General features: G+C 41.5%; 1 protein-coding gene across 1 annotated transcript in view; it reads right to left on the bottom strand.

The window, feature by feature from the left end:
- The window catches only part of RAB3GAP2 (RAB3 GTPase activating non-catalytic protein subunit 2), a 94,993-nt gene that overhangs the window by 56,685 nt on the left and 17,778 nt on the right, over positions 1-20,530 (bottom strand). Inside the window, exons 2-3 of the mRNA XM_080824022.1 lie at positions 16,431-16,492; positions 766-889 (exon numbers count right to left, since the gene is read on the bottom strand). Coding sequence (XP_080680148.1) covers positions 766-889; positions 16,431-16,492 — 186 coding nt within the window. The remainder of the gene's footprint in view (positions 1-765; positions 890-16,430; positions 16,493-20,530) is intronic.

Here is a 20,530-nt window from a genome sequence, read left to right as displayed (position 1 = left end):
GTTTGGGTCTTTTTATAGGTAAACACTGAAAAAATTTTTATAAGATTTTGATTAAACTTGACCCAGGCTACTTGCCTTTTGTCTCTCCTTCCTCCAATTAAATTCATCTAATGTCCTAGCTCTTGCAGAATAAAGTTATTAATTCTTATACACCACCCCATCTCCCCATATGTTGTATTTATAAAATGATTTTCATCTTCAGATGACAGAGAACACTTTTCTATTAGATTTATGCTATAGGAGTATAAATCTTTTAGGACCATTCCACAGCATTTAATATATGATCTTGTTTTTATCAGTGAGGTCTTTCATATCTTACGTAAACCTTAATTTTAATCTTCAACACAAATTATATATTGAAAATGTATGTCCCAAATAAGAAACTAGAGTCCTATGAGTTTTCAAATTATAGTTAAAAATCACCTCATTCACATGATTACTAAAAAGGGGTCAGCAGCCTTTTTAGCTCTGACTGCCCCTTGAAAAAACTGGACAATGTCCAGTTTGGCCTCTGACATGCAACAGAGCCAGTTAAAGTATCTGCAGTCAAGAAAGAAAAATGGAGAGGAAACAAACAGAACAGAAAGAAGGAAAGAAATAAGAAACACCCAGAAATAAAAGGCGTTATACAGTATGTGAAATATGCTATAGAATGCCACCATACAATGCATACAACATAAATAATATTTTTCTTTCTACCTAATCCATTTCTTTCCTACTCTATGCATTAAAATAAGGTACACTGAAAATAGTAAGAGTACTTACGCACTAGAAAAACAGCTTTTTGCCCTCGAGCTATAACCATAAGATCATTGGTTGGAGATAAGGATAAAACACAATCTTGCAGCCAGGATGTTTTTTGTGTTTTGCAAGAATTTCCTTCTTCTTCCTGTGGGTAAAACTTCAATTACAGTGTATGCAAAAGTATCAAAAGTATTGCATCTCAGCCTGTCTGCCTTGAGGGACGAGGGGGAACGAAAAGGAAATCTTGCCATTTCTTTTTAAAAATCTCAATAATATTCCTTATCAAAACACATTAAAGATGACCAGTAAAGAAAACAGCCACCACAAACTAATCTGTTTTGAATATCAGTGCAAAAAGTTTTAACATAAGCACATATAAACCAGTAAGACATTAAAAGACTCACACAGAGATCATTCCAGGAACATTCACCACTATTAGGAAATGTAGTGAATAATCCATTCCAGAGACCCCGCTAGGGTATCTGTAGCTACACAGAAAGAAAAAAATTATCTGACACTTACGGCTGTCGAATCTGTAAAAGTATTTGATAAACTTGATAAATTTTCCTTCATTTGAACTGAAAGATGTTTTCATTTTTAATTGAAAAACTATTTATAAAATAGTTACAAAGAGGAAAATCCCCATGGTTAAGAATTCAAGAGATCTAAAAAGGTCTTTGCAAAGTCTCTGACTCTAGTACTCTAGTGTCCTGGTTGTTTACAGACAACCAGTGTGATTGCTGTGTGCTTCCAGGAACACTGTGCCCATACAAGCAAATAAGTGACTTTTTTTTCTCTTAACATATATCTTAGACGTCATTCCCCACAAAATTTATTTTTAACAGTTGCACAGTATTCCACTGTACAGACACACAATTTATTTAACTAGTCCCCTATTGATGGGCAGCTATGATGTCTACGCTCTTCTGCAGCTACAAATGTCTACACTCTTCTGCTGCTACAAATACTATACAGTGAATAACCTTACACTCTTGTCAATTTGTGCAGGAATATATTAGTGGATAAATTCCTAGAAGTGAAATTGCCAGGTCAAAGGTAACGTGTATCAGTAAATTTGCTAGATATTTCCAAACTGTGCTCCACAGAGGTGGCTGATGCATCTGATCAGCAAGTTTTGAAAATGCTTGCTTCCCTACAGACTTTTCAAAAGATGCTTTAACTCTGGACCTTTGTCAATGTAACAGATGAGAAACGGTATTCAGTATACCGCAGCCTTCTTGTTAATGAGAAGAGGATGACTAGCCTGTTCCTTTCCTTTGCAGATTTCCTGTTGGGTTGCTACTCTTTTTCCTATTTATTTGTATGTACTCTTTACATACAAAGAAAATTGGCCTTTTGAACATAAGAGCTGTAACAGATTTTCCCATTCCATGTGGTAGCTTAATGTGCTCCATGTAGAAATTTTTTAATGTTATGCAGGTAAATTATTGATCTAGTCTCTTATGGCTTCTAAGTTTTATGTCATGCAGACTCCTACTTTAGCCCTCCGCAGTGGCTCTTAGACTGAATTAAACAGGGGGAGATGGGGAGAGAGGGGAGGAGATGGAGGCTGTCTTCTTTCTTTCTTTCATTCACACATTTATGCTTTCTTAAAGCTTAGCAAATAGGAATCAGATTGATCTGGAACCTTCTTCTTATGCAAGGTGAGCAAGCTAAGGAGGCTGCACCCTCTCCTAAAAGAAGAGGAATACTGGAAAAATTCCTTGTCTTACTAAAACTCTATTTTTCTAAGGAATTAAGTTATCCAGCTTGCTGTTCTTCATGTGTACACTTCTATATATAAATAAGGGAGAAAATTTATCCCCTAAACATAAAACTAATAAGGTAAAGGTTAATTGTAATTCATTTCTCCCTGGGCCTATAATTTCTGTAGAATATAGCCTCTGTTCCGCCCGCACACACCCAGCATTCCTCATAGTGGCTCAGCTGTGAGTTGAAGGCAACACCGCCCTGAGTTCCCTCTCCAATAACAGAGACTGCAGTTGTCCTAACTTTGAGGTTCAGGACTTTTCAAGTGATTAGAGTAGCTCATCTTCTGGTAGGTAGTGAGAAGCACAGCAAGTTACACAGAGATAGTTAAGTACTGTGTGAAGAAATCAGGGGTGCCTCCAACTCTTTGATTAGTCTCTGACTTTAAAATTTCCATCTCAGTGCAATAAAAAAAGAAATCAAAACACTGCCCCAGAAAAAGGGTACAGCTCAAATTTTAGCAAGTTCTATACAATCAGGTTTTTTCCTTTTATCACACTTCCAAAATGATATTCAAACAATAGATCCCCCAAATTATCTAAAAGTTACTTTCCATTAAAGCACATTATTTGTTTCTGTCCTACACTTTCAAAATAATGCCACTAACAAGGACTAGATCTACATGCTTATGTTTGCTGAAAAGACAAAGAGTAAAAGAAATACAAAGATGTAAGGCATTTAAAGACTGACTGGTTCAAAACCTCATTTTATAGTAAAGAAAACAGAGTCTTGGGGAGGTTAAAGATGTGCTTCCTGCCACAGAATCAGTGTCAGAATCCAACTAGAACCCAATCCTCCTGACATTTAATTCAGGTGGTATTTCCACCCTATCACCCTGCTTGTTCGTCTTGGTAGGTAGCTGTAACAGCTCCTGGAGAAGCTTGTCTTCGCCTGGGATTTGACTCTAGTCTCATAGTCAGTGAAAGCCTTTTCTCAAAGGATTACCATTACTTACCACTTTATTCCAGGCTAACCTCCCCACAGGACCCTCCTTGAACATGGGAGCCAGTGTATCCTTAAGACATCTTTCCAGGCACTGCTTCAAAAATACTTTCCCTCTCTTTTCTATCTTTCTGTCCCAAGTTCCAGTTCCTATCCCTCATCCTACTCTGACTCTTACCTTCTTTCAAACTTACACAATCAAAAGTCTTAACTCTTCTCGCTACCTATTTATTTTGTGATTGTAATTTCTCCCACACTAGACGCCAATCCTTCTAATTGGCCAAGCCTATGCTTGATATTACTCCTCAACTCAACAAGTCCCACAGCCCACTGACACACAGGTGAGTGGAAACAGCATTCCCACGTCTCCCTTCTTGTATTCACAAAGATACTGGAGTAACCTATAATCACTCTTGCACATGAGCCTGTATGCCAATGAGCAACTGATTCAAAGCTAGTATCCTTTAGTATTACATCCAGTAATAGTATCCTCTGGAGTGTTTTCCCTTAAGTAATACTAAGATTTAGCAGGTCAAGATTCTGGCTGACACACCATGGAAAATACAAGTTACAGAGATGTAAGAAAGGACAAACTACTACCCTCTTAGTTGGGCCTAGAACTCAGCTCTGTCTGCCACCATCCCAGCAAATGGACTACACGTGATCCCAGAAGCAAGCATGAATTTTGCCCTGTAAGAGCTAACCAAAACGAAAGCATGGGAAACAGCACTTACTTGGACACAAATTCAGAGAAACTACTCCATAATCATTGCTTACATGCCTAACCCTGCTTAGCCACTGCATAAATGCACCTTTCTAGTAATATGAAGCCAGAAAGAGAAACTTCATGTGAATTAGCAGTCTACTTGCTGACATTTCAACCATTTTCAGGTTTACTGGAAGAGGGAGAAAACTGAACTCTGTCACCCTCCACTGCCCTTTCTTTTCTATGTCCTCTCTACCTCTCCATCTTTCCTTGGGACAGAGGGACTAAAAGCAGATCTGCCCTGTTTGCCACAGTAAAGTGGGACATGTCCAAGCAGGAGGTCCGCATTCTAAAAAGAGGTTAGAAAAATACCACCATATGATTATATTACATTACCATCATTAGGGTTTGATAGGCCATACAATTCTAGATCTAAAGTCTTGCCACTTGGGGATGATGCCAGCTTACCACGAAAGGCAATGGTGGTGAACTCTTAACACAAGCTCCATAGCTCCTTGATGCCCACACGGGGCCAGGGGAGAGGGGGCGTACACAGGGGGAGCAGCTAGCTACACACCTATGTAGCCACAAGCTCCTGGTCACATGCAAATCCGAACACACTATTCTTTGTGCCTAAGACACAACACTCAATGTATCAGACAGAATAAGATTAAAAGCCTCTAATGACAGTCACCAAAAACAGTACCCTTAAAATCATAAACAGAGGTAAAAATGTGTTATTTCACCATATCAAGTTGCTTCCCCATAAGCTTTATTAGCTATTTTGCCATACAGCGTAAATTGTGCCAGAATATTAGGAAGTAAATCTGAAAACTGAAAACCATTAGGAGAGTGGGAAAAGAAACAAATAGATCGAATTTCTTTCAATAAATCCTCAACCTCAAAAAGAAAAAAGAAAATCCCTGCGTGCATCAGGATGGTACATCAACAACGAGCACGCTGTCTACGAAGGCAAGTAAAGAACAAACGGATGGAAGAGGACGTGTCCTGAATTGTTCTACAGTGTCTGCTGCTCTGCGCCCAAGCAGCGGGGTGTGTAGAAATCAGGCCACAGTAGCGTGACATCTCTTCTCACGGTAAGGGCATCCTGCCACACCCTCTGGAGTGGAGGACCGCATTTGGCACAGATGTGACACTCGGTTTGGTGACCTAACTCAAGGGGAATGAGCAGGCAGGGTACCAGTGATTCGAAAGATGTTTGCTGCAACACTTGCCGAACACTTACTACTTGCCAGACTCTGTGCTACGTGCTTGACATGTAAATCTTAGTTCCCACGGGAGCTCTAGGAAGGTTACGTTAGTACCCCAGTGTTGAGATGGAGAAACAGATACTTATCAAGATGACCTCCCCGGGGGTGACACAGCTGGGGCAGGGCTATGAACTCAAGCTTCGGAGCTCACCGGGACCGTCAGCCCCTGAGCAGCGTCCCACGCCGCGCAGCGGGCAGCTGGTCCCTCGGAGCGCACCTGCCGCAGCCGGGGACTGTCCCGGCTCTGCTGCTCTCCTTGCAGTTGTCCCTGGGGGTGACCACATATAATGCCTGCTGCTGTGCGGCCGGAACTAAAGGAAGGACGAGAAGCTCCCCTCCACTCGTAGACTAAAAAGCTAGTGCCCCTCTGAGACTGAAGAAGTAAAGAAGACATGTGCCTCAAGGGAGGTCAGACCTAATCTGATTGGGCCACACGGCTGACTGCGGGAACCTTTCTCACGAAGGCTTATCACGACTTTAATATTTTTGTTCGACAAATTTTAAATTTCAAATCTCTTTTTAAAGACAGCCATGAAATAGCCCCCTCCCTTTCAACATAATTAAACATTGAATAAGTGGACGCACATGAAGTATTTATTACATTTAAAAAGTCATGCATACTGCAATAAATGCTAACACACAGTATCGAGCTCTGGCTGAAAGCACTAAAACTCTGCAGGTGGTTACTAGTTCCTCAGGGTTTCTGAGCCTCAGCACTACTGACATTTGGGGCTGGAGCCGCGTTGCTAGCCCCTACCCACCAAAATACCCATAGCACTTTCCCAGCTGGGACAATCACCAATGTCTCTAGACGTTGCTGGATGCCCTCTGCAGAGCAAAACGCCCCCAAGTTGAGAACTACTGACTTAGCTGAAGAAGAAACATACTGTACAAATTCATTTTATTTTATTTTTTTTATTTTTAGAGAGGGAGGAGGAGGCAGGGGGAGAAGAAGAGATAGACTCTTAAGCAGGGGCTTGACCTCAGACCCTGAGATCATGACCTGAGCTGAAATCAAGAGTCAGATGCTTAACCAACTGAGCTGCCCAGGCTCCCCTGTAAAAAATTTTTTAATCACTAAATTAACTAAGAAATTGTAGTAGTAGGTATAAGACAGTTTGATCAAAGACCCCAACACTGCCTGTCCGTGCGGGGTCAACAATCCCCCCCTCACACATGTGTCATAATCTCTATCAGCCAGCTGACGGGACCACACAGACTTACGAAGAAACAGAACGAACCACAGAGACGATGTGAGTCAAAATCTTCATTGTCCAGTAAAGGAAACCGAGGCTTGGAAAGAGCAAGTGGATTGTCATTAACCACACAAATACCACCGGCAATAAATTTAAACTAATACACATTCATATAGGCCTTGCAACTTCCCTAGCAACTCTGGTTCCTTACCTCCAAACTCAGGGGACTGGAACTGGACAGATCAACGAAGTAAGAGGAAGAATGAGGCCACAGTCTGTGGGTCAAAATCCCTGAGGATGACCAGACCCTCAATGGTCTCACATCTTTCTCCCTGCTTTGATCTTTCCTACACAACACTCTCCAGTAGGGCTACACATCTCTATGTGCTGTCTCTGTGTCAGGACAAAGAGACGAGAAAAGAGAATTCTTGGCCTTAAGGACGTTCCCTCCTCCAGGGAAGACAGATGGACAAACACACGGTAGTCAGTCAAGGGAGCACAGGAGGGTCAGCAGACCAGAATGGGGTTGGGAGGGTAGAGTGTCAACAACAACAACAAATCTTCCTACTGGAAGTAACTTCTAAGCTAAATCCTGCTGAGGGAGTAAAAAGTAGCCAGGGTGGGGGCAGCAGGAGAGAGGGAGAGGAGGTGGACATTCCCAGACTAGTCAACTATGTCGTGTTTCTCTAGAAAACCATGAACCCAACAGATCTGAAGGCCTAGAGGCAAACGAGCCAGCAAGGAGCTACTGTCAAAGCAGGTGTGACAGTATAAGGTAAAAGGGGACACTGCAGCAAGGGTGGGTGACCAAGAGCTTTCATCTACTGTGTTGAGGTGCTTACACTTGACCTTGAGGACTCCAGCAGTCACTGAAGCATTTTTTTGAGCAGTAAAGCTATCCGGTCAGATGTGCTCTCTTTCTTGTACATACATTTTGAACTTTAAAAAAAAAAAAAAAAAAAAAACCTCAACAATTAGCAATAAAAATGATTTTACATCCCATTTCATTTCAGTCACAACTCCCCCCCCACCCCTCCTTGACTCCCCCTCCCTTTCCCTCCTCACTGTCCCATAACAAAAGTTGCCCAAAATAGTATCTATGCTTACAACCTAGGAGGTACTCCAAATTTTTAAAAATCTATTTTATTTCATTATTTTAAAAGTACTGGTCAAGACACAGTAAAGTGATTTCATCAAAATTCAAGATAAAGAGTTGGAAATACATTGCTCTAAGCCAAGGTTTCTCCTTAGCACTCTTTTTTTTTTTTTTTTTTTAAGATTTATTTATTTGTCAGAGAGAGAGAGAGAGGAGCGAGAGTGAGCACAAGTAGACAGAGTGGCAGGCAGAGGGAGAAGCAGACTCCCTGCCAAGCAAGGAGCCCGATGTGGGACTCGATCCCAGGACGCTGGGATCATGACCCGAGCCGAAGGCAGCTGCTTAACCAACTGAGCCACCCAGGCGTCCCTCTCCTTAGCACTCTTGACATTTTGTGTAGGTTAATTCCTCATGGTAGGGTAGCATCCTCAGCGTGACAACCAACACCGTCTCCAGACATTGCCGAATGTCCCATGGGGGGCAAAACTGCCTCTGGGCTGAGAACCACTGCTCTAGGCAATAGAGGGTAGAAGCACGGCTGGGGGATGGGCCAGGGAGCCCTAAATTAGACTGAGTTGACAAAGGTAGGAAAGCAGACACATATTCACAGCAGAAATACATACATTAGAGGGTCTAATACATACATACATACATACATAGATACATAAATACATACATTAGAGGGTCTAATAAGAACACTATGAAGTCACATGGAGCATCAGCATACATTCCGTGGCTAACGAGATGCAAGCTCATCATCTGCCTTTCTACTCTAAGGGCACTTACTCACCAATTAGGTTTTCTGAGAACCTTTCCCACAATAATGGGAACCGTGGTCACTAATAGCACTCTCTTGAAGCTACTGATTCACCCTCATTTGACAAAGTAGTTAATTTCTCAAGCAACACAATGAATTAAAAACAAACAAACCAACAAAAAAAAACCCCCAAAAATAGCACTACCAAGGACTACCTTGGCTTTCCGCAAAAAACTAGTACCTACCTGGTCACTGATGTTAACATGAAATTTATCCATTAGCTATAAAAGAATCCCTGTTGTTTTTCCAGGCCCCTTCCCCCACTGCACAGCCGTCTGTCCCTCCCTCCACTAAGCCAAAACACACAAGCTACCCAGCAGGAGTGCCTGAGGAGCGCAGACGCGAAATAAAATGAACGACTCTAAGCAAGATCAAGGAAAAGTGGTGGCTGGCTACAATAGGAAGGCTAAAGACAGGTCCCCCTCAAACATTTTGGCATAAATAATGCCACCAAGACTGAGGCTGGACTAATTGTTCATCTGTGGCCAAAGACTGAGGAGATACTTACATTCACCTTTGTTGGCAAACGGTCTGTCAATTGCACTTTTCTTACTAGCAAACCAGAATCTACTAAAAACAAATTAATAGCCATATAGATCCAAAGTTTTGAAGCCCCCCAAAAGAGGCCAAGGGATTTTATTTCTTAATTTTTTAAAAAGATTAATGTATTTATTTTGGAGAGCAAGCTCGAGCAGGAGGGGCAGGGGAAGAGGGAGAGGGAATCTCAAGCAGATCCCACACTCAGCTCAGAGCCAGATCTGAGCCCGAACCAAGAGTCGGATGCTTAACTGACTGCACCACCCAGGCGCCCCAATGCCAGGGGACTTTAGAAACAGGAGGAATGGCAGAAAGAAGGATTGAGAGAGTTACCCTGAAAGCCATGGGCTAGACCAAGATTTCTGAACTCTGGGACAACAGACATTTTGGGCTGGACAACATTTGGGCTGGACAACTGTTTGGGAGGCTTGTCTTACGCGTTTTAAGATGCTTTACAGCATCCCTGGTCTCTATCCACTTAGATGCACCTCCCTTCAAGTTGTGACAACCAAAAATGTCGCTAGACACTGCCAAATGTCTCCTAAGGGGACAAAAACCACCTCCCCCCCAACAAACTGAGAATCACTAGGCAGGCGAGACCCAGCTCATATTAATGATATTAATGTTAATGGGAAGGTCACTGGCAAAAGGAGTATTTCTTTTCTATCTTTTCTTTTTAAGATTTTATTTGTTTGAGAGAAAGCAAGCAAGGGAAGGAGCACTCCACACTGTGTTAAGTGTGGAGCCCGACCCGAGGCTTGACCTCAGGACCCTGAGATCATGACCTCAGCTGAAACCAAGTCAGACGCTTAACCGACAGAGCCACCCAGTCACCCCCCCAAAAGTAGAATTTCTAATAGTCAAATGCCAAAGTCCCAAAGAGAACCCGCCTCAGTAGGAAGAAGTTCTGTGGCCACTTCCCCTTCATATAAACATATCTAAAACAGATCTAAAACATAACTTTAGTATAACTTGAGTGCTCTCCTCTGCCTGTGGCCAATCTGATGCTTATGTCTCTTGTGTGGTAGGTGACACCAGAGTCTAATGACACTAAAATAAGGCAAAATATTTTCCAATATTATCTCAGATTATTAATGTTCTAAGATTCTCTAAGCAGGTCATGCTGTATCCTATTTCTCAGTCTGTAAACAAACATTCCTCCGGGCCCTCTATCTGGCCAGCATGCTTTCCTTGTTAATCTGCTAAATCAAATTGCCTCTATAAACTGTATTATACCACTTTCTGCAAACAGACGGAACATATTCTAAAGTGTCTTTTGAATGGAAATTTTCCACACTTTCTACCTTAACTAAGGGCCTTAACCCAGAACCTTCTGTGCTTCCTGTTTCAGAAACCACTGCCAAGCAAATCCTTGACTCTACACTTCATACCCTTTGGACTTAATACACCAAGGAAAGCTCATTCATTTGCCTTACAACTAAAATTAAACCTTGTCAAGCTTCTTCCTTAACTGCCTCGATTTCCATTATAGCATGAGGCTAGACAAAATATCCCCCTCTAACCACTTCTTTTCCAAAGCAAACTAATGATAATCTAAACTAAAAGCCCTTGTAACACTGTAAAAAACAAACAACGAACAAAAAAACCAAACACACATACACAACAAAGCTATTTACTATTATAATATCATTAATTGGTAGATGGTCTAGTACAACCATCTTCTTTTCCAATTTCTCCAAGAAAGACACTGTATCTCATCATGTCCACTTAAAATTAAGTTAGTACGGAAATAGATTCTTTGGCTTTTTTTCCTCCATCTTGAAAGTCTGTTTGCCCTTCTACTTCTTTAGTGTATTTATTTATGGGCAAGTAGGAATTTCCTAACCTTATTCTTTGCACTTGCACACATAAGAGTTCTGCCTGACATGGGTCCATTATTTGGGGCATTTTTACAGACTCGACTGTATCCTCTCAAAATTCATGTGTTGAAGCCCTTATCCCCAATGTGACTGTTATCTGGAGGTAAGAAGGTAACTTGGGTTCAATGAGGTCATAAGGGCGGAGACGTAATCTGACAGACCGGCTATTCCTGTAAGGGGAAGAAACACCAGGACTCACGGCTCTCTCTCTTTGCACACAGAGGACAGGCCATATGAGGACACAGTGAGATGTCTGTCTGCCAGCCAGGAAGAGGGATCTCACCAAAAACCAACTTTGACAACACCCTGATCTTGAACCTCTAGCCTCGATAAATTTCCAATAAGCCACCCAATCTGTGATATTCTGTTATGGCAGCCAAGTGGACTCACAGGGACATGAAATATCTATAGAAGAAAGACATCTGTCCTCTTCCCAAACTGAAGCCGTCCTTAAAGTTTCTAAGCCTACCCACGTCACGGATATATACTGTCTTGGATGTGGTGGGTCCTGCTGATAAAGGATATTAGAACATGCAGTCTTCACTGAGCACTGACTACAGTGGACAAATTTCAGAATCTCAGAAAACTAAAGAGGCTTCTTCTTTCTTAAAAAAAGAAAAAAAAAGCCTTGTCCGTACTGGTACTAAATCTTTCTGATTATAAAACCCTCCACACTCTCTCCTGCCATAAAAATAAGAAACTACTCTCAAAGAGCTATAGACTTGTGGAGATAAAAAGCACCCTGAAGTTTTTAGAGTTTTCTGCTGGATGTGACAGCAGCCACGTGGCCTCCAGGTCAGCGTCCAGGGGCAGGCGCTGCTGCTTTGCTTTACTCTGAACTACCCTGCCTGTGGTTCATCCACACACCACCCCAGCCCCCCACCAAAGACCAAGACACACCACCTCTCTAATGCCAGACTCCTCTCCTCTGCTGGTCACGAGAACCACGGCCCCAAGGAGGCAGAACCCTACCACTCTTTCCACAATTACAGCACCCTGACATAGCCATAAATTGATTTCGAGACCTTTCTCTTGTTCCAGTATTAGCCTTGTCTTTAATGTGGACAAGAGCTACCAGTAAGACTCTCAGGGCAGGCAGGTGTTGAGTTTGCTGTCTGTCCCTAACAAGGGACAGTGGAAAGTTCCCTCTCCATTCTGACAAGGTAGCTACCTCTCTTACCTTGACTAGAGCATGCACCTCATACATCTGCCAAAATTTACTCTGATTCTTGTTACGTCTCTAGAGCTGGCTATGCCTTTGGAGTTGTTCATAATACTAGACAGCAGTAGAAGTAACGGAAGTCTCTTATCACAGCTGCATTGACATTTCCAATAGCCCTGGGAGAACAAATTTTACTCCACAAAACCTCATACCGATGTTATATGTGGACAAGTCTAGATGATGCTGCAGCATAAGGCAGAAGTCATATCCTTTTCATGCCACCACCATTTTATCCTCATTCACCAAACAGTCTCCCTAACAAAGATGCTGTCTTATTTTGACGACAGGATCCAAATTCAAAGAAGCATTGTTAAATACAGCAGGATCATGTTAACACCCAGATAATGTTTCAGTACCACTGTCCTGGCCCACTTTTGTTGTCATTCAAATATCTTCTCCTTCACCATGTACATAAGGTCATGACAAGGTACAAGGGTACATAGGAGGGTAATAAGAGTAGTTAGGAATGACTGGTACACCCAGAATTGTTGCCAACTCTTTTACGTGCCACACTTGTCAAATCCGCTGTGAGCAAATCAATTAAGACAAAGAGAACCACAAGGTACCATCGTCCCCGAGGCCATTTGTAAATATTCAAATCTTATCCAAATGAAGGAATGTGCTACACATAAGTTAATGTGTTTTGGAATGAACAGACGCATATTTCAGCTTTTCACTGAAACAGTTAAAAGATGTTATTCCCGGATTTAGGATATTCTTGCCAATAAAGAGAAGATGGCACCCTTGCACAGATTTAAAGGAAGTCTGTTAAAACATACACACTCTAAAAAAACAAAACAAAACAACAACAACAACAACAACAACAACGAAAAAAACAAAACATATACACTCTAACTAGGAATCATTATCCACAGCACCGGAATCAGCTGGAACAGTGGCACATCAAAATGAAATACTAGAAAATAAACCGGCCCATGACCTTAATGAGTATGAGAGGCACAATAAAAAGACCCACTACAACCTATTCCATGGAGCAGCGAAGGTGAGCTTTCCAAAACAGAAATAGATAGTGTGGTTTCTAATCACATTTAGAATAAATTCCGAATTCATAAAGCCTTACCTCAGGCCTACTGCTTCTCTGACCCCAAACTGTAGTTGCAATAATTTCCTACTCTATTAGGTTAAAACGCCATAACGAAGTGTACGCTTAAGGAAGTCACACTGTAGGCGAGCCAAAAAGCAGGTCTATGACACCCGACAGTCAACCACTCCTTTAAAGTTAGCAGAGAAAATGCAGATGTTCGTGAGGAAAACTCGCCTCACATACAACTCCTCAACTATGTCACTCACTAGTAAAAATCCATTCCAGAAAGAAGCAACCATGCACAGCAGACACTTTAAGATGTGGGCCTCTGGGTGTGTAAGTAAGTACCATAACTCAGCACCAGCACCATCTTACCTCTGAGATTACAAATGTTTGTGTCCACTTTAACATGCGATGTCTATGAGGTTTATTCCAGAAAACCTTAAACTTGCTCGGGAGCTTGTTGAATTACTCACAATAGTCACTAGCTATAGGATTCTAGAACAAATACTAAAAGTAAATGCACCCAACACAACATGCAAAGGAGATGCTAGTTACACTACCTCTTTCTGAGAAATTCGCAAAGCACAGCCACATCCCCCTGAGAGGTTGGCTCACATCGAGCCATGCAGAGCCTCCAACCTGCATTACACACACCTCTCCTCTCCCTTCCTTCCGCTCCCCAGTCTTGCCACAGCGAACTGGACTGCTGGTGGGATGCAGCCAGAAGGCAGCACCGACAGGTAGGCTGACATCCCACACAGTGGCCTGGCATGAACACTATGCCCTCCAGAAATATCCTATATTGGATGGTGATGAACAGACCCCATCAAATCCTCTTATGAACTCCGGGTGTGAAACAAAGAGAAAGAATCCAAGATAAATGAAAGATTCAAATACCAGCCATGAAACAGTCTAAATCGTGAGAAAGCAGAAGCCAATGAGTTGTCGTGCAAACAGAGTACCGCTGCGTCTCCACGTTGACAAAGCACTAGAGGGGCAAGGAACAAGGTGTTTGTTTGCTAAAGGGATGCCATAACCACGTTCCCTGAGCTACATTACATCCTATTCAACACATCCCAATTCTCTGCCTTCTGAAATGGTTTCCTTTTCTTCATCTCTCCTTGGAACTTTTCTGTAAATCTGTGTTAACACTAGCATGCTACATCCTACAACACCATTGTCCTTTAGACCTATTCTGTCTTCCCCAACTCAATAAACCACACACCATCCATCCAGCTGCTCAAGCCAAATACCTGGGAGGGTTTAAAAAAAAAAAAAAAAAAAGGAAAAACTGGGGGCACCTGGGTGGCTCAGTCGTTAAGCGTCTGCCTTCGGCTCAGGTCATGATCCCAGCATCCTGGGATCGAGCCCCACATCAGGTTCCCTGCTCCGCGGGAAGCCTGCTTTTCCCTCTCCCACTCCCCCTGCTTGTGCTCCCTCTCCCACTGTCTCTCTCTCTCTGTCAAATAAATAAATAAAATCTTAAAAAAAAAAAAACTTATTATGGATATTTTCAAACATTGACAAAATGAAGAGAACGGTACCTTTTACCCAGCCCCGGGGAGTGTCAACAACTTATCAAGTACGCTTTACCTACTCCCCACCATATCCCAGATCAAAGAAGTTAATCCCTGATTTTTTTCTTTTTCCCTTCAACCCTCACAACCAACTTACAGGAAAGTCTTACTGTTATTTCTAAAACTTATCCCGAACCCATTACTTTCTCACTTTCACTGATATCACCTTAATGTAAGTCACCATCATTTCTCAACTACATTATCAAAACAGCCTCCTTACTGGTCTCCCTGCTTCTGCTTTTGCCCCCGAGTTCAATTCCAAAAAGCAGCCAAGATGAACTTTAAAAATGAGAAATTGGCTATGTGTGGTTTCCTATCGCATTCAGAATAAACTCCAAATTCACAAAGCCTTACATCAGGCCTGCCTCCTTCTCTGACCCCATCTCGTAGCCTCTCAGTCCTGCCAAGCCACACTGGCCTTCTTTATGTCCTCTGAACTCCAAGCCCGGTCCTGCCATAGGGCCTCTGCATGGGTTGTTGCCCTGGCCTGCAATGCCCTTTGCCAGACTGTCACTTTGCTGGCTCTCTGCTGTCTTTCGGACCTCAGCTCCAAGGTCGCATCCTCTGAAAGGCCTTCCGCCCAAGCTACAGTGGTCACTTGATCACTTGCTACCACATCACCATTTGAATCCTCCATGTAACTTTGATCACCACCATCTGCTACTTTTATCTCTCTTTTTGAAAAAACTTCTCTCCTCACTTAAGTATAAGCTGCGGGGAACAGGGATGATAAGACCTATCCAATACATACATTCATTCTTCTTTTTTCATAAAAAATCCCGATTTCGTTCAGTTACCAACTCCTCTCCTGTGCAGTCATGGGCCTCAGGAGAAACGGACCCTTTCATGTTCCAGGCCCGGGGAATGGCAAGACAGATGAAAAATCGGATATCCCTTGCCAGTGACTAGTTCAGAAATGAGTGTCTGGTCTTATTCCGGCCAAGAGATATCGGTAAGGTTTGCGAGAGGCTTCTGAAAAAGTTGTTCCCTGCTCCTGTAAGAATCACGGAAATTATCGTCTTTTTCTCCCTCTGGTCATGAATGAAGAAACATGGTGGCATACCCCGTCTATGAGAAGAACAGTCTTTGGGATGAAGTCCACACCGCTGCTTATGCAGAGGAGACAGAAGGAAAGAACTTATGTCCTTGAAGACATAGTTGAATCTTCTGATCAACCAACCTATGAGTCCATACTACCCTGCCTTCCTTCTATATAAGCTAATGAATGTCCTTGTGATTTAAGTCAGTTTAGGCTAGATTTTCTATTACCCAGAGGTGAAAATACATATAGGGACTTCATGTACCTTCTCATGGCTATACTTGCAGCACCTAGAAAAATGCCTAGAATATGGTGGGCACTTACCAAAGACATGTTGAATGAGTAAGTGGAGAAGTCTAAAATAATAACTACTGAAGGAGAAAGAATCCTAAAGCAGTTATTCCCCATTCAGCCTCCTTAACTACAGAGTCAATAAATCCTTAAGAAAGGGATCTATTTCAGTACTATTAAGTAAACACAAAGATGTTCTTGATGAAGGTTTTAAAGTGTCAACACTGGAATATGTCACCATCGTTACAAACGGAAAATGCCACTTTCAACAAGCATACATTTATGAAGACTTACAGGTTCTTGGGGTTCCGTCTCTTCCCATGCTCCCCAACCATCATCTTCCCAGTTTGATTTACCTATTATTAAAAAAGATGAAAAGTGCTTACATGAAGTACAGAGCTTGAAATATTTTACTAAACATTTTCTCTAAACGTAACAGAACCAACACCTGATATATAAATACTATGTAAATATGTATGTTCTTAAAGATTTTGTGATCTAATGTAGCAAACACATTAACCATAGTACGTGGTGAGTACTGTAACAACTACCATAAAAGGGAGGGGGGAGAGACATGACAAAATACAGGGAGGAGTCACCTTAAACTAAGTCTTTAAAAAGCACCAAGGAACTTTTCAAATATACTTGAAAAAAAGGTCAACATGAACAAAGGCAGAAAGTGGTAACTCACATATGGGGTAATCAAGCAACAACTAACACGTACTCGGCATTTCTATGTGTCTAACTGCTTTATAGACATTAATTCACTTAAGCATGACAAGGATTCTCTATCATCCCCTTACTACAGTGAGAAAACCAGATTATTTAATTTATATAGCCTGACCAAGATCACAGAGGATTAAGTGGCAGAGTGGGGTTTGAAATCAGGGCTTCCAGAGTTCCAAAGCCCACACTCACAAGTATTCTGCTATACTTTCTCCGCTTATGGTTTATGAAGAGGCATAAAAATTAGGAAACATAGGGCTTACAGTTAAGGCCAAAACAAGTTTATTATGTATTATTTTAAAATAGAAGCGTTCCCTTGATATCAAAATTTAGAAGTTTTTTTCATAACTTGGAAAATTACAGCTTGTTCTTTGGCAATCTAATTCACTTAGGCAATTTCTTTATTCTGCTAATTTCTCCAATACACCAAAAACTGCCTTATTGTGGGCTGATGGCAACTAAGCCACCCATCTATAGAGTTTAAAAAAATGCTGTTTTTCTTTTTTTGTTGTTGTTTTTTTTTTTATTGTATTATGTTAGTCACCATATAATACATTTTTAGTTTTTGATGTAGTGTTCCAAGATTCATTGTTTATGCACCACACCCAGTGCTCCACCCAGTGCCCTCCTTAATACCTACCACCAGGCTGGCCCAACCCTCCCACCCCCATCCCCTTCAAAACCCTGTTTGTTTCTCAGAGTCCACAGTCTCTCATGGTTTGTCTCCCCCTACCATTCCTGTTCGAGAAAGCAAAGTACCTCAAAAAAGCTTATCACTCTAAAATCTGTGATTCAATTTTAATATTGCTATAAAAAGAATGTATCGAAATACCACCACCTCGGAAAGACCACATACAATTGCAAACACTTCATGGGGCCAGCTAATGATTCACTCATTCATTCATTCAACAAACACAGTATCTTTAGTGTGTTGGCCACTGTGCTAAGTGCTGGAGAGAGACAAAAGAAAATAAGCCTCAAAAAAGCTTAGCTGGCGCACATAACCTCCACTGAATGCTGTACAATACTATAAAAAATGTATTATTTCTCTTCTATATTGGAATAAAAAGTACCTGACTCAATTCACAAATGACTCATACCATCAAACACAAGACAGTAGCAATTTGGATTTCCTGCCCCTGCAGAGACCCAGGATCTCTTAATGCCGAAATTCAAAACATCCAGGAAGAGAAGTCCTTGAAAAATACTTTCTTTATATAAGATATTTGTGTTCATGAAGGTTTTTTTCCATTTCTCAAGGCCCCTGACTGAGAAATTTCTATTAACAAGAGAGAAAAGGGGACTCAATCACACATCTTCTCCTATCACAGGAATACATTTTCTAGAGAAGTCATGGTACAAAGAGTTTAAAGGAAGGTGAAACATAACTATTACTCAGGAATATTAAAGATGTGTTTGAAGGTTGGCCTGGAATCCTAAGTCTATTTATAATACTATAAGAAAATGCATTCTAGATTCTATTCAATTTAAAAATGGAAAACATTATTTCTATTTCATGGATTTTATTTGAGAGAGAAAGCAAGAGAGCACAGGAGGAGAGGGAAAGGGAGAAACGGATTTGCCGTTGAGCAGAGAGCCCAATGCAGGGCTTGATCCCAGGACCCTGGGATCATGATCTGAACCAAAGGCAGACACTTAACCAACTGAGCCACCCAGGAATCCCAACATTTTTTTTTAAAGGAAACATTTGCAAACTGGACACTACCCTTATATCTATTTCTACTCTGTGCTGATAATATAAATTTTTTTTAATTTATTTATTTGACAGACAGAGATCACAAGTAAGGAGAGAGGCAGGCAGAGAGAGAGGAAGGGAAGCAGGCTCCCTGCTGAGCAGAGAGCCCCATGTGGGGCTCGATCCCAGGACCCTGAGATCATGACCCGAGCCGAAAGCAGAGGCTTTAACCCACTGAGCCACCCAGGCACCCCTGGTAATATAAATTTTGCTTGCGCGCGCAAGCGAGTACAAGCAGGTGGAGTAGCAGGCAGAGGGAGAGAGAGAAGCAGGTTCCCTGCTGAGTAAGGAGCCTGACCCAGAGGGAGAGAGAGAAGCAGGTTCCCTGCTGAGTAAGGAGCCTGAGCCTCCTGAGGTCTGTTGAAATCTTCTGATACTATTTTGCAGGCTGCTATTTGACAGTTACTGTCAGCTGTTAAAAAGCGTTGGAATCTTAGCACTATACCAAGGTTATATCTTGTGCTTTCAAACTATGCAGCAGGCCAAGCACATTATTGAAAAAAAAAAAAAGGATGGTGTATATCAAAAAAATAGTTGATGAATGTCTAATCAAGCTGCCATTCAAGTAAACGATTTTATTTAGGCAGACATTCCCTCTGGTAACTTTTCTATGAAGGGTGGTTTCTTCAGTTGATTCCATTATCAGTATTTTTTAATTGATCCTTAATCAGGGTTGTGGATAACAAAAGCAATGTATTTAATATATATTTAAAAACTGTCCCTATTTCATGTAAATATGAACTCTTACTTTAAGACCTTAAGATTTGTAAATTCTACATACTCATGACAAAATAACACTTTTTATTATCACTTACTATAAAGAAAAGCTGAAATAGTTCACCATGATTGTCTTAGTTCACCATGATTGTCTTAGAATAAATAGATTAAAATTACCCTGGCCCATTAGAATTTTCTTTTTTAACTCTTTTTGTAATTTGTAACAAAATCACCCATAGGAGATTTTGAATTTTAATACCAAGCTGTGGTATAAGTCAGTTTAACAAAGTGTATTATAGAATAAGGGCACCAGAATATACAAATACATTGTTTGGGGTGGTTAGGGTCCAGTGTGAAAATTCCAAGCACTCCACAAAGCACTAAATCATAAAGCCAATGGCACTTACCCAGTTTGCTTACTGAGCTAAGCAGCACTCATCTCAAAGGCCAGACTAAATGATAAGGTAATTTTAAGTGCTTTCCCCCACTTATTAAATAAGTAAGTACCAAGCACCTAAACTGCAAAGCAAATCTTTTAACTGTCATCAGCTTCCTATGTCTTTCAGTTTGCTGAAGTCCAATTCAACAAAATTGATCAGAAAATTAAAAGAATGAGACTCACACTCACTGCCTTAATAAAACCAGTTACGGTCTCTTCTGCAGCTTCCTCGTTCTAGGTAGCCTTAAAAACTCTGCAAGAAGTGCAAATAATGAATTAGGGATGACTGACGTTTCAGGGTGGGCTTCGATCTGCACATCTGAAACAGACTGTCCACGGATCACTCTAAACACACTAACTTCAAAGATAAACTTTAATGCCAATCTCATCTGATCCTAAATATCCTTTTTTCCTTTGCCTGCCACCACCCTTCTTTCTCTCCGGTAGGACTCTTCACTCACTGTAGACACTCAGCAGCACTGTCCAATAAAAATATAATGCAAGACACACATTCAATTTTATTTTTTTTAAAGATTTTATTTATTTGACAGAGGGAGAGAGGGAACACAAGCAGGGGGAGTGGAAGAGACAGAAACAGGCCTCCCGGCAAGCAGAGAGCCCAACATGGGGCTCGATCCCAGGACCCTGGGACCATGACCTGAGCCAAAGACAGATGCTTAATGATTGAGCCACACAGGTGCCCCCGCACATTCAATTTTAAATTTATTAGTAGCCCAAATTTTTTGTTTGTTTGTT

This window comes from Martes martes (genome assembly GCF_963455335.1).
Source record: "Martes martes genome assembly, chromosome: 15".
Classification (NCBI taxonomy): Eukaryota; Metazoa; Chordata; class Mammalia; order Carnivora; family Mustelidae; genus Martes; species Martes martes.
Note: the sequence above shows the minus strand (reverse complement) of the source record. Positions and strands in the feature narration are given on the sequence as shown.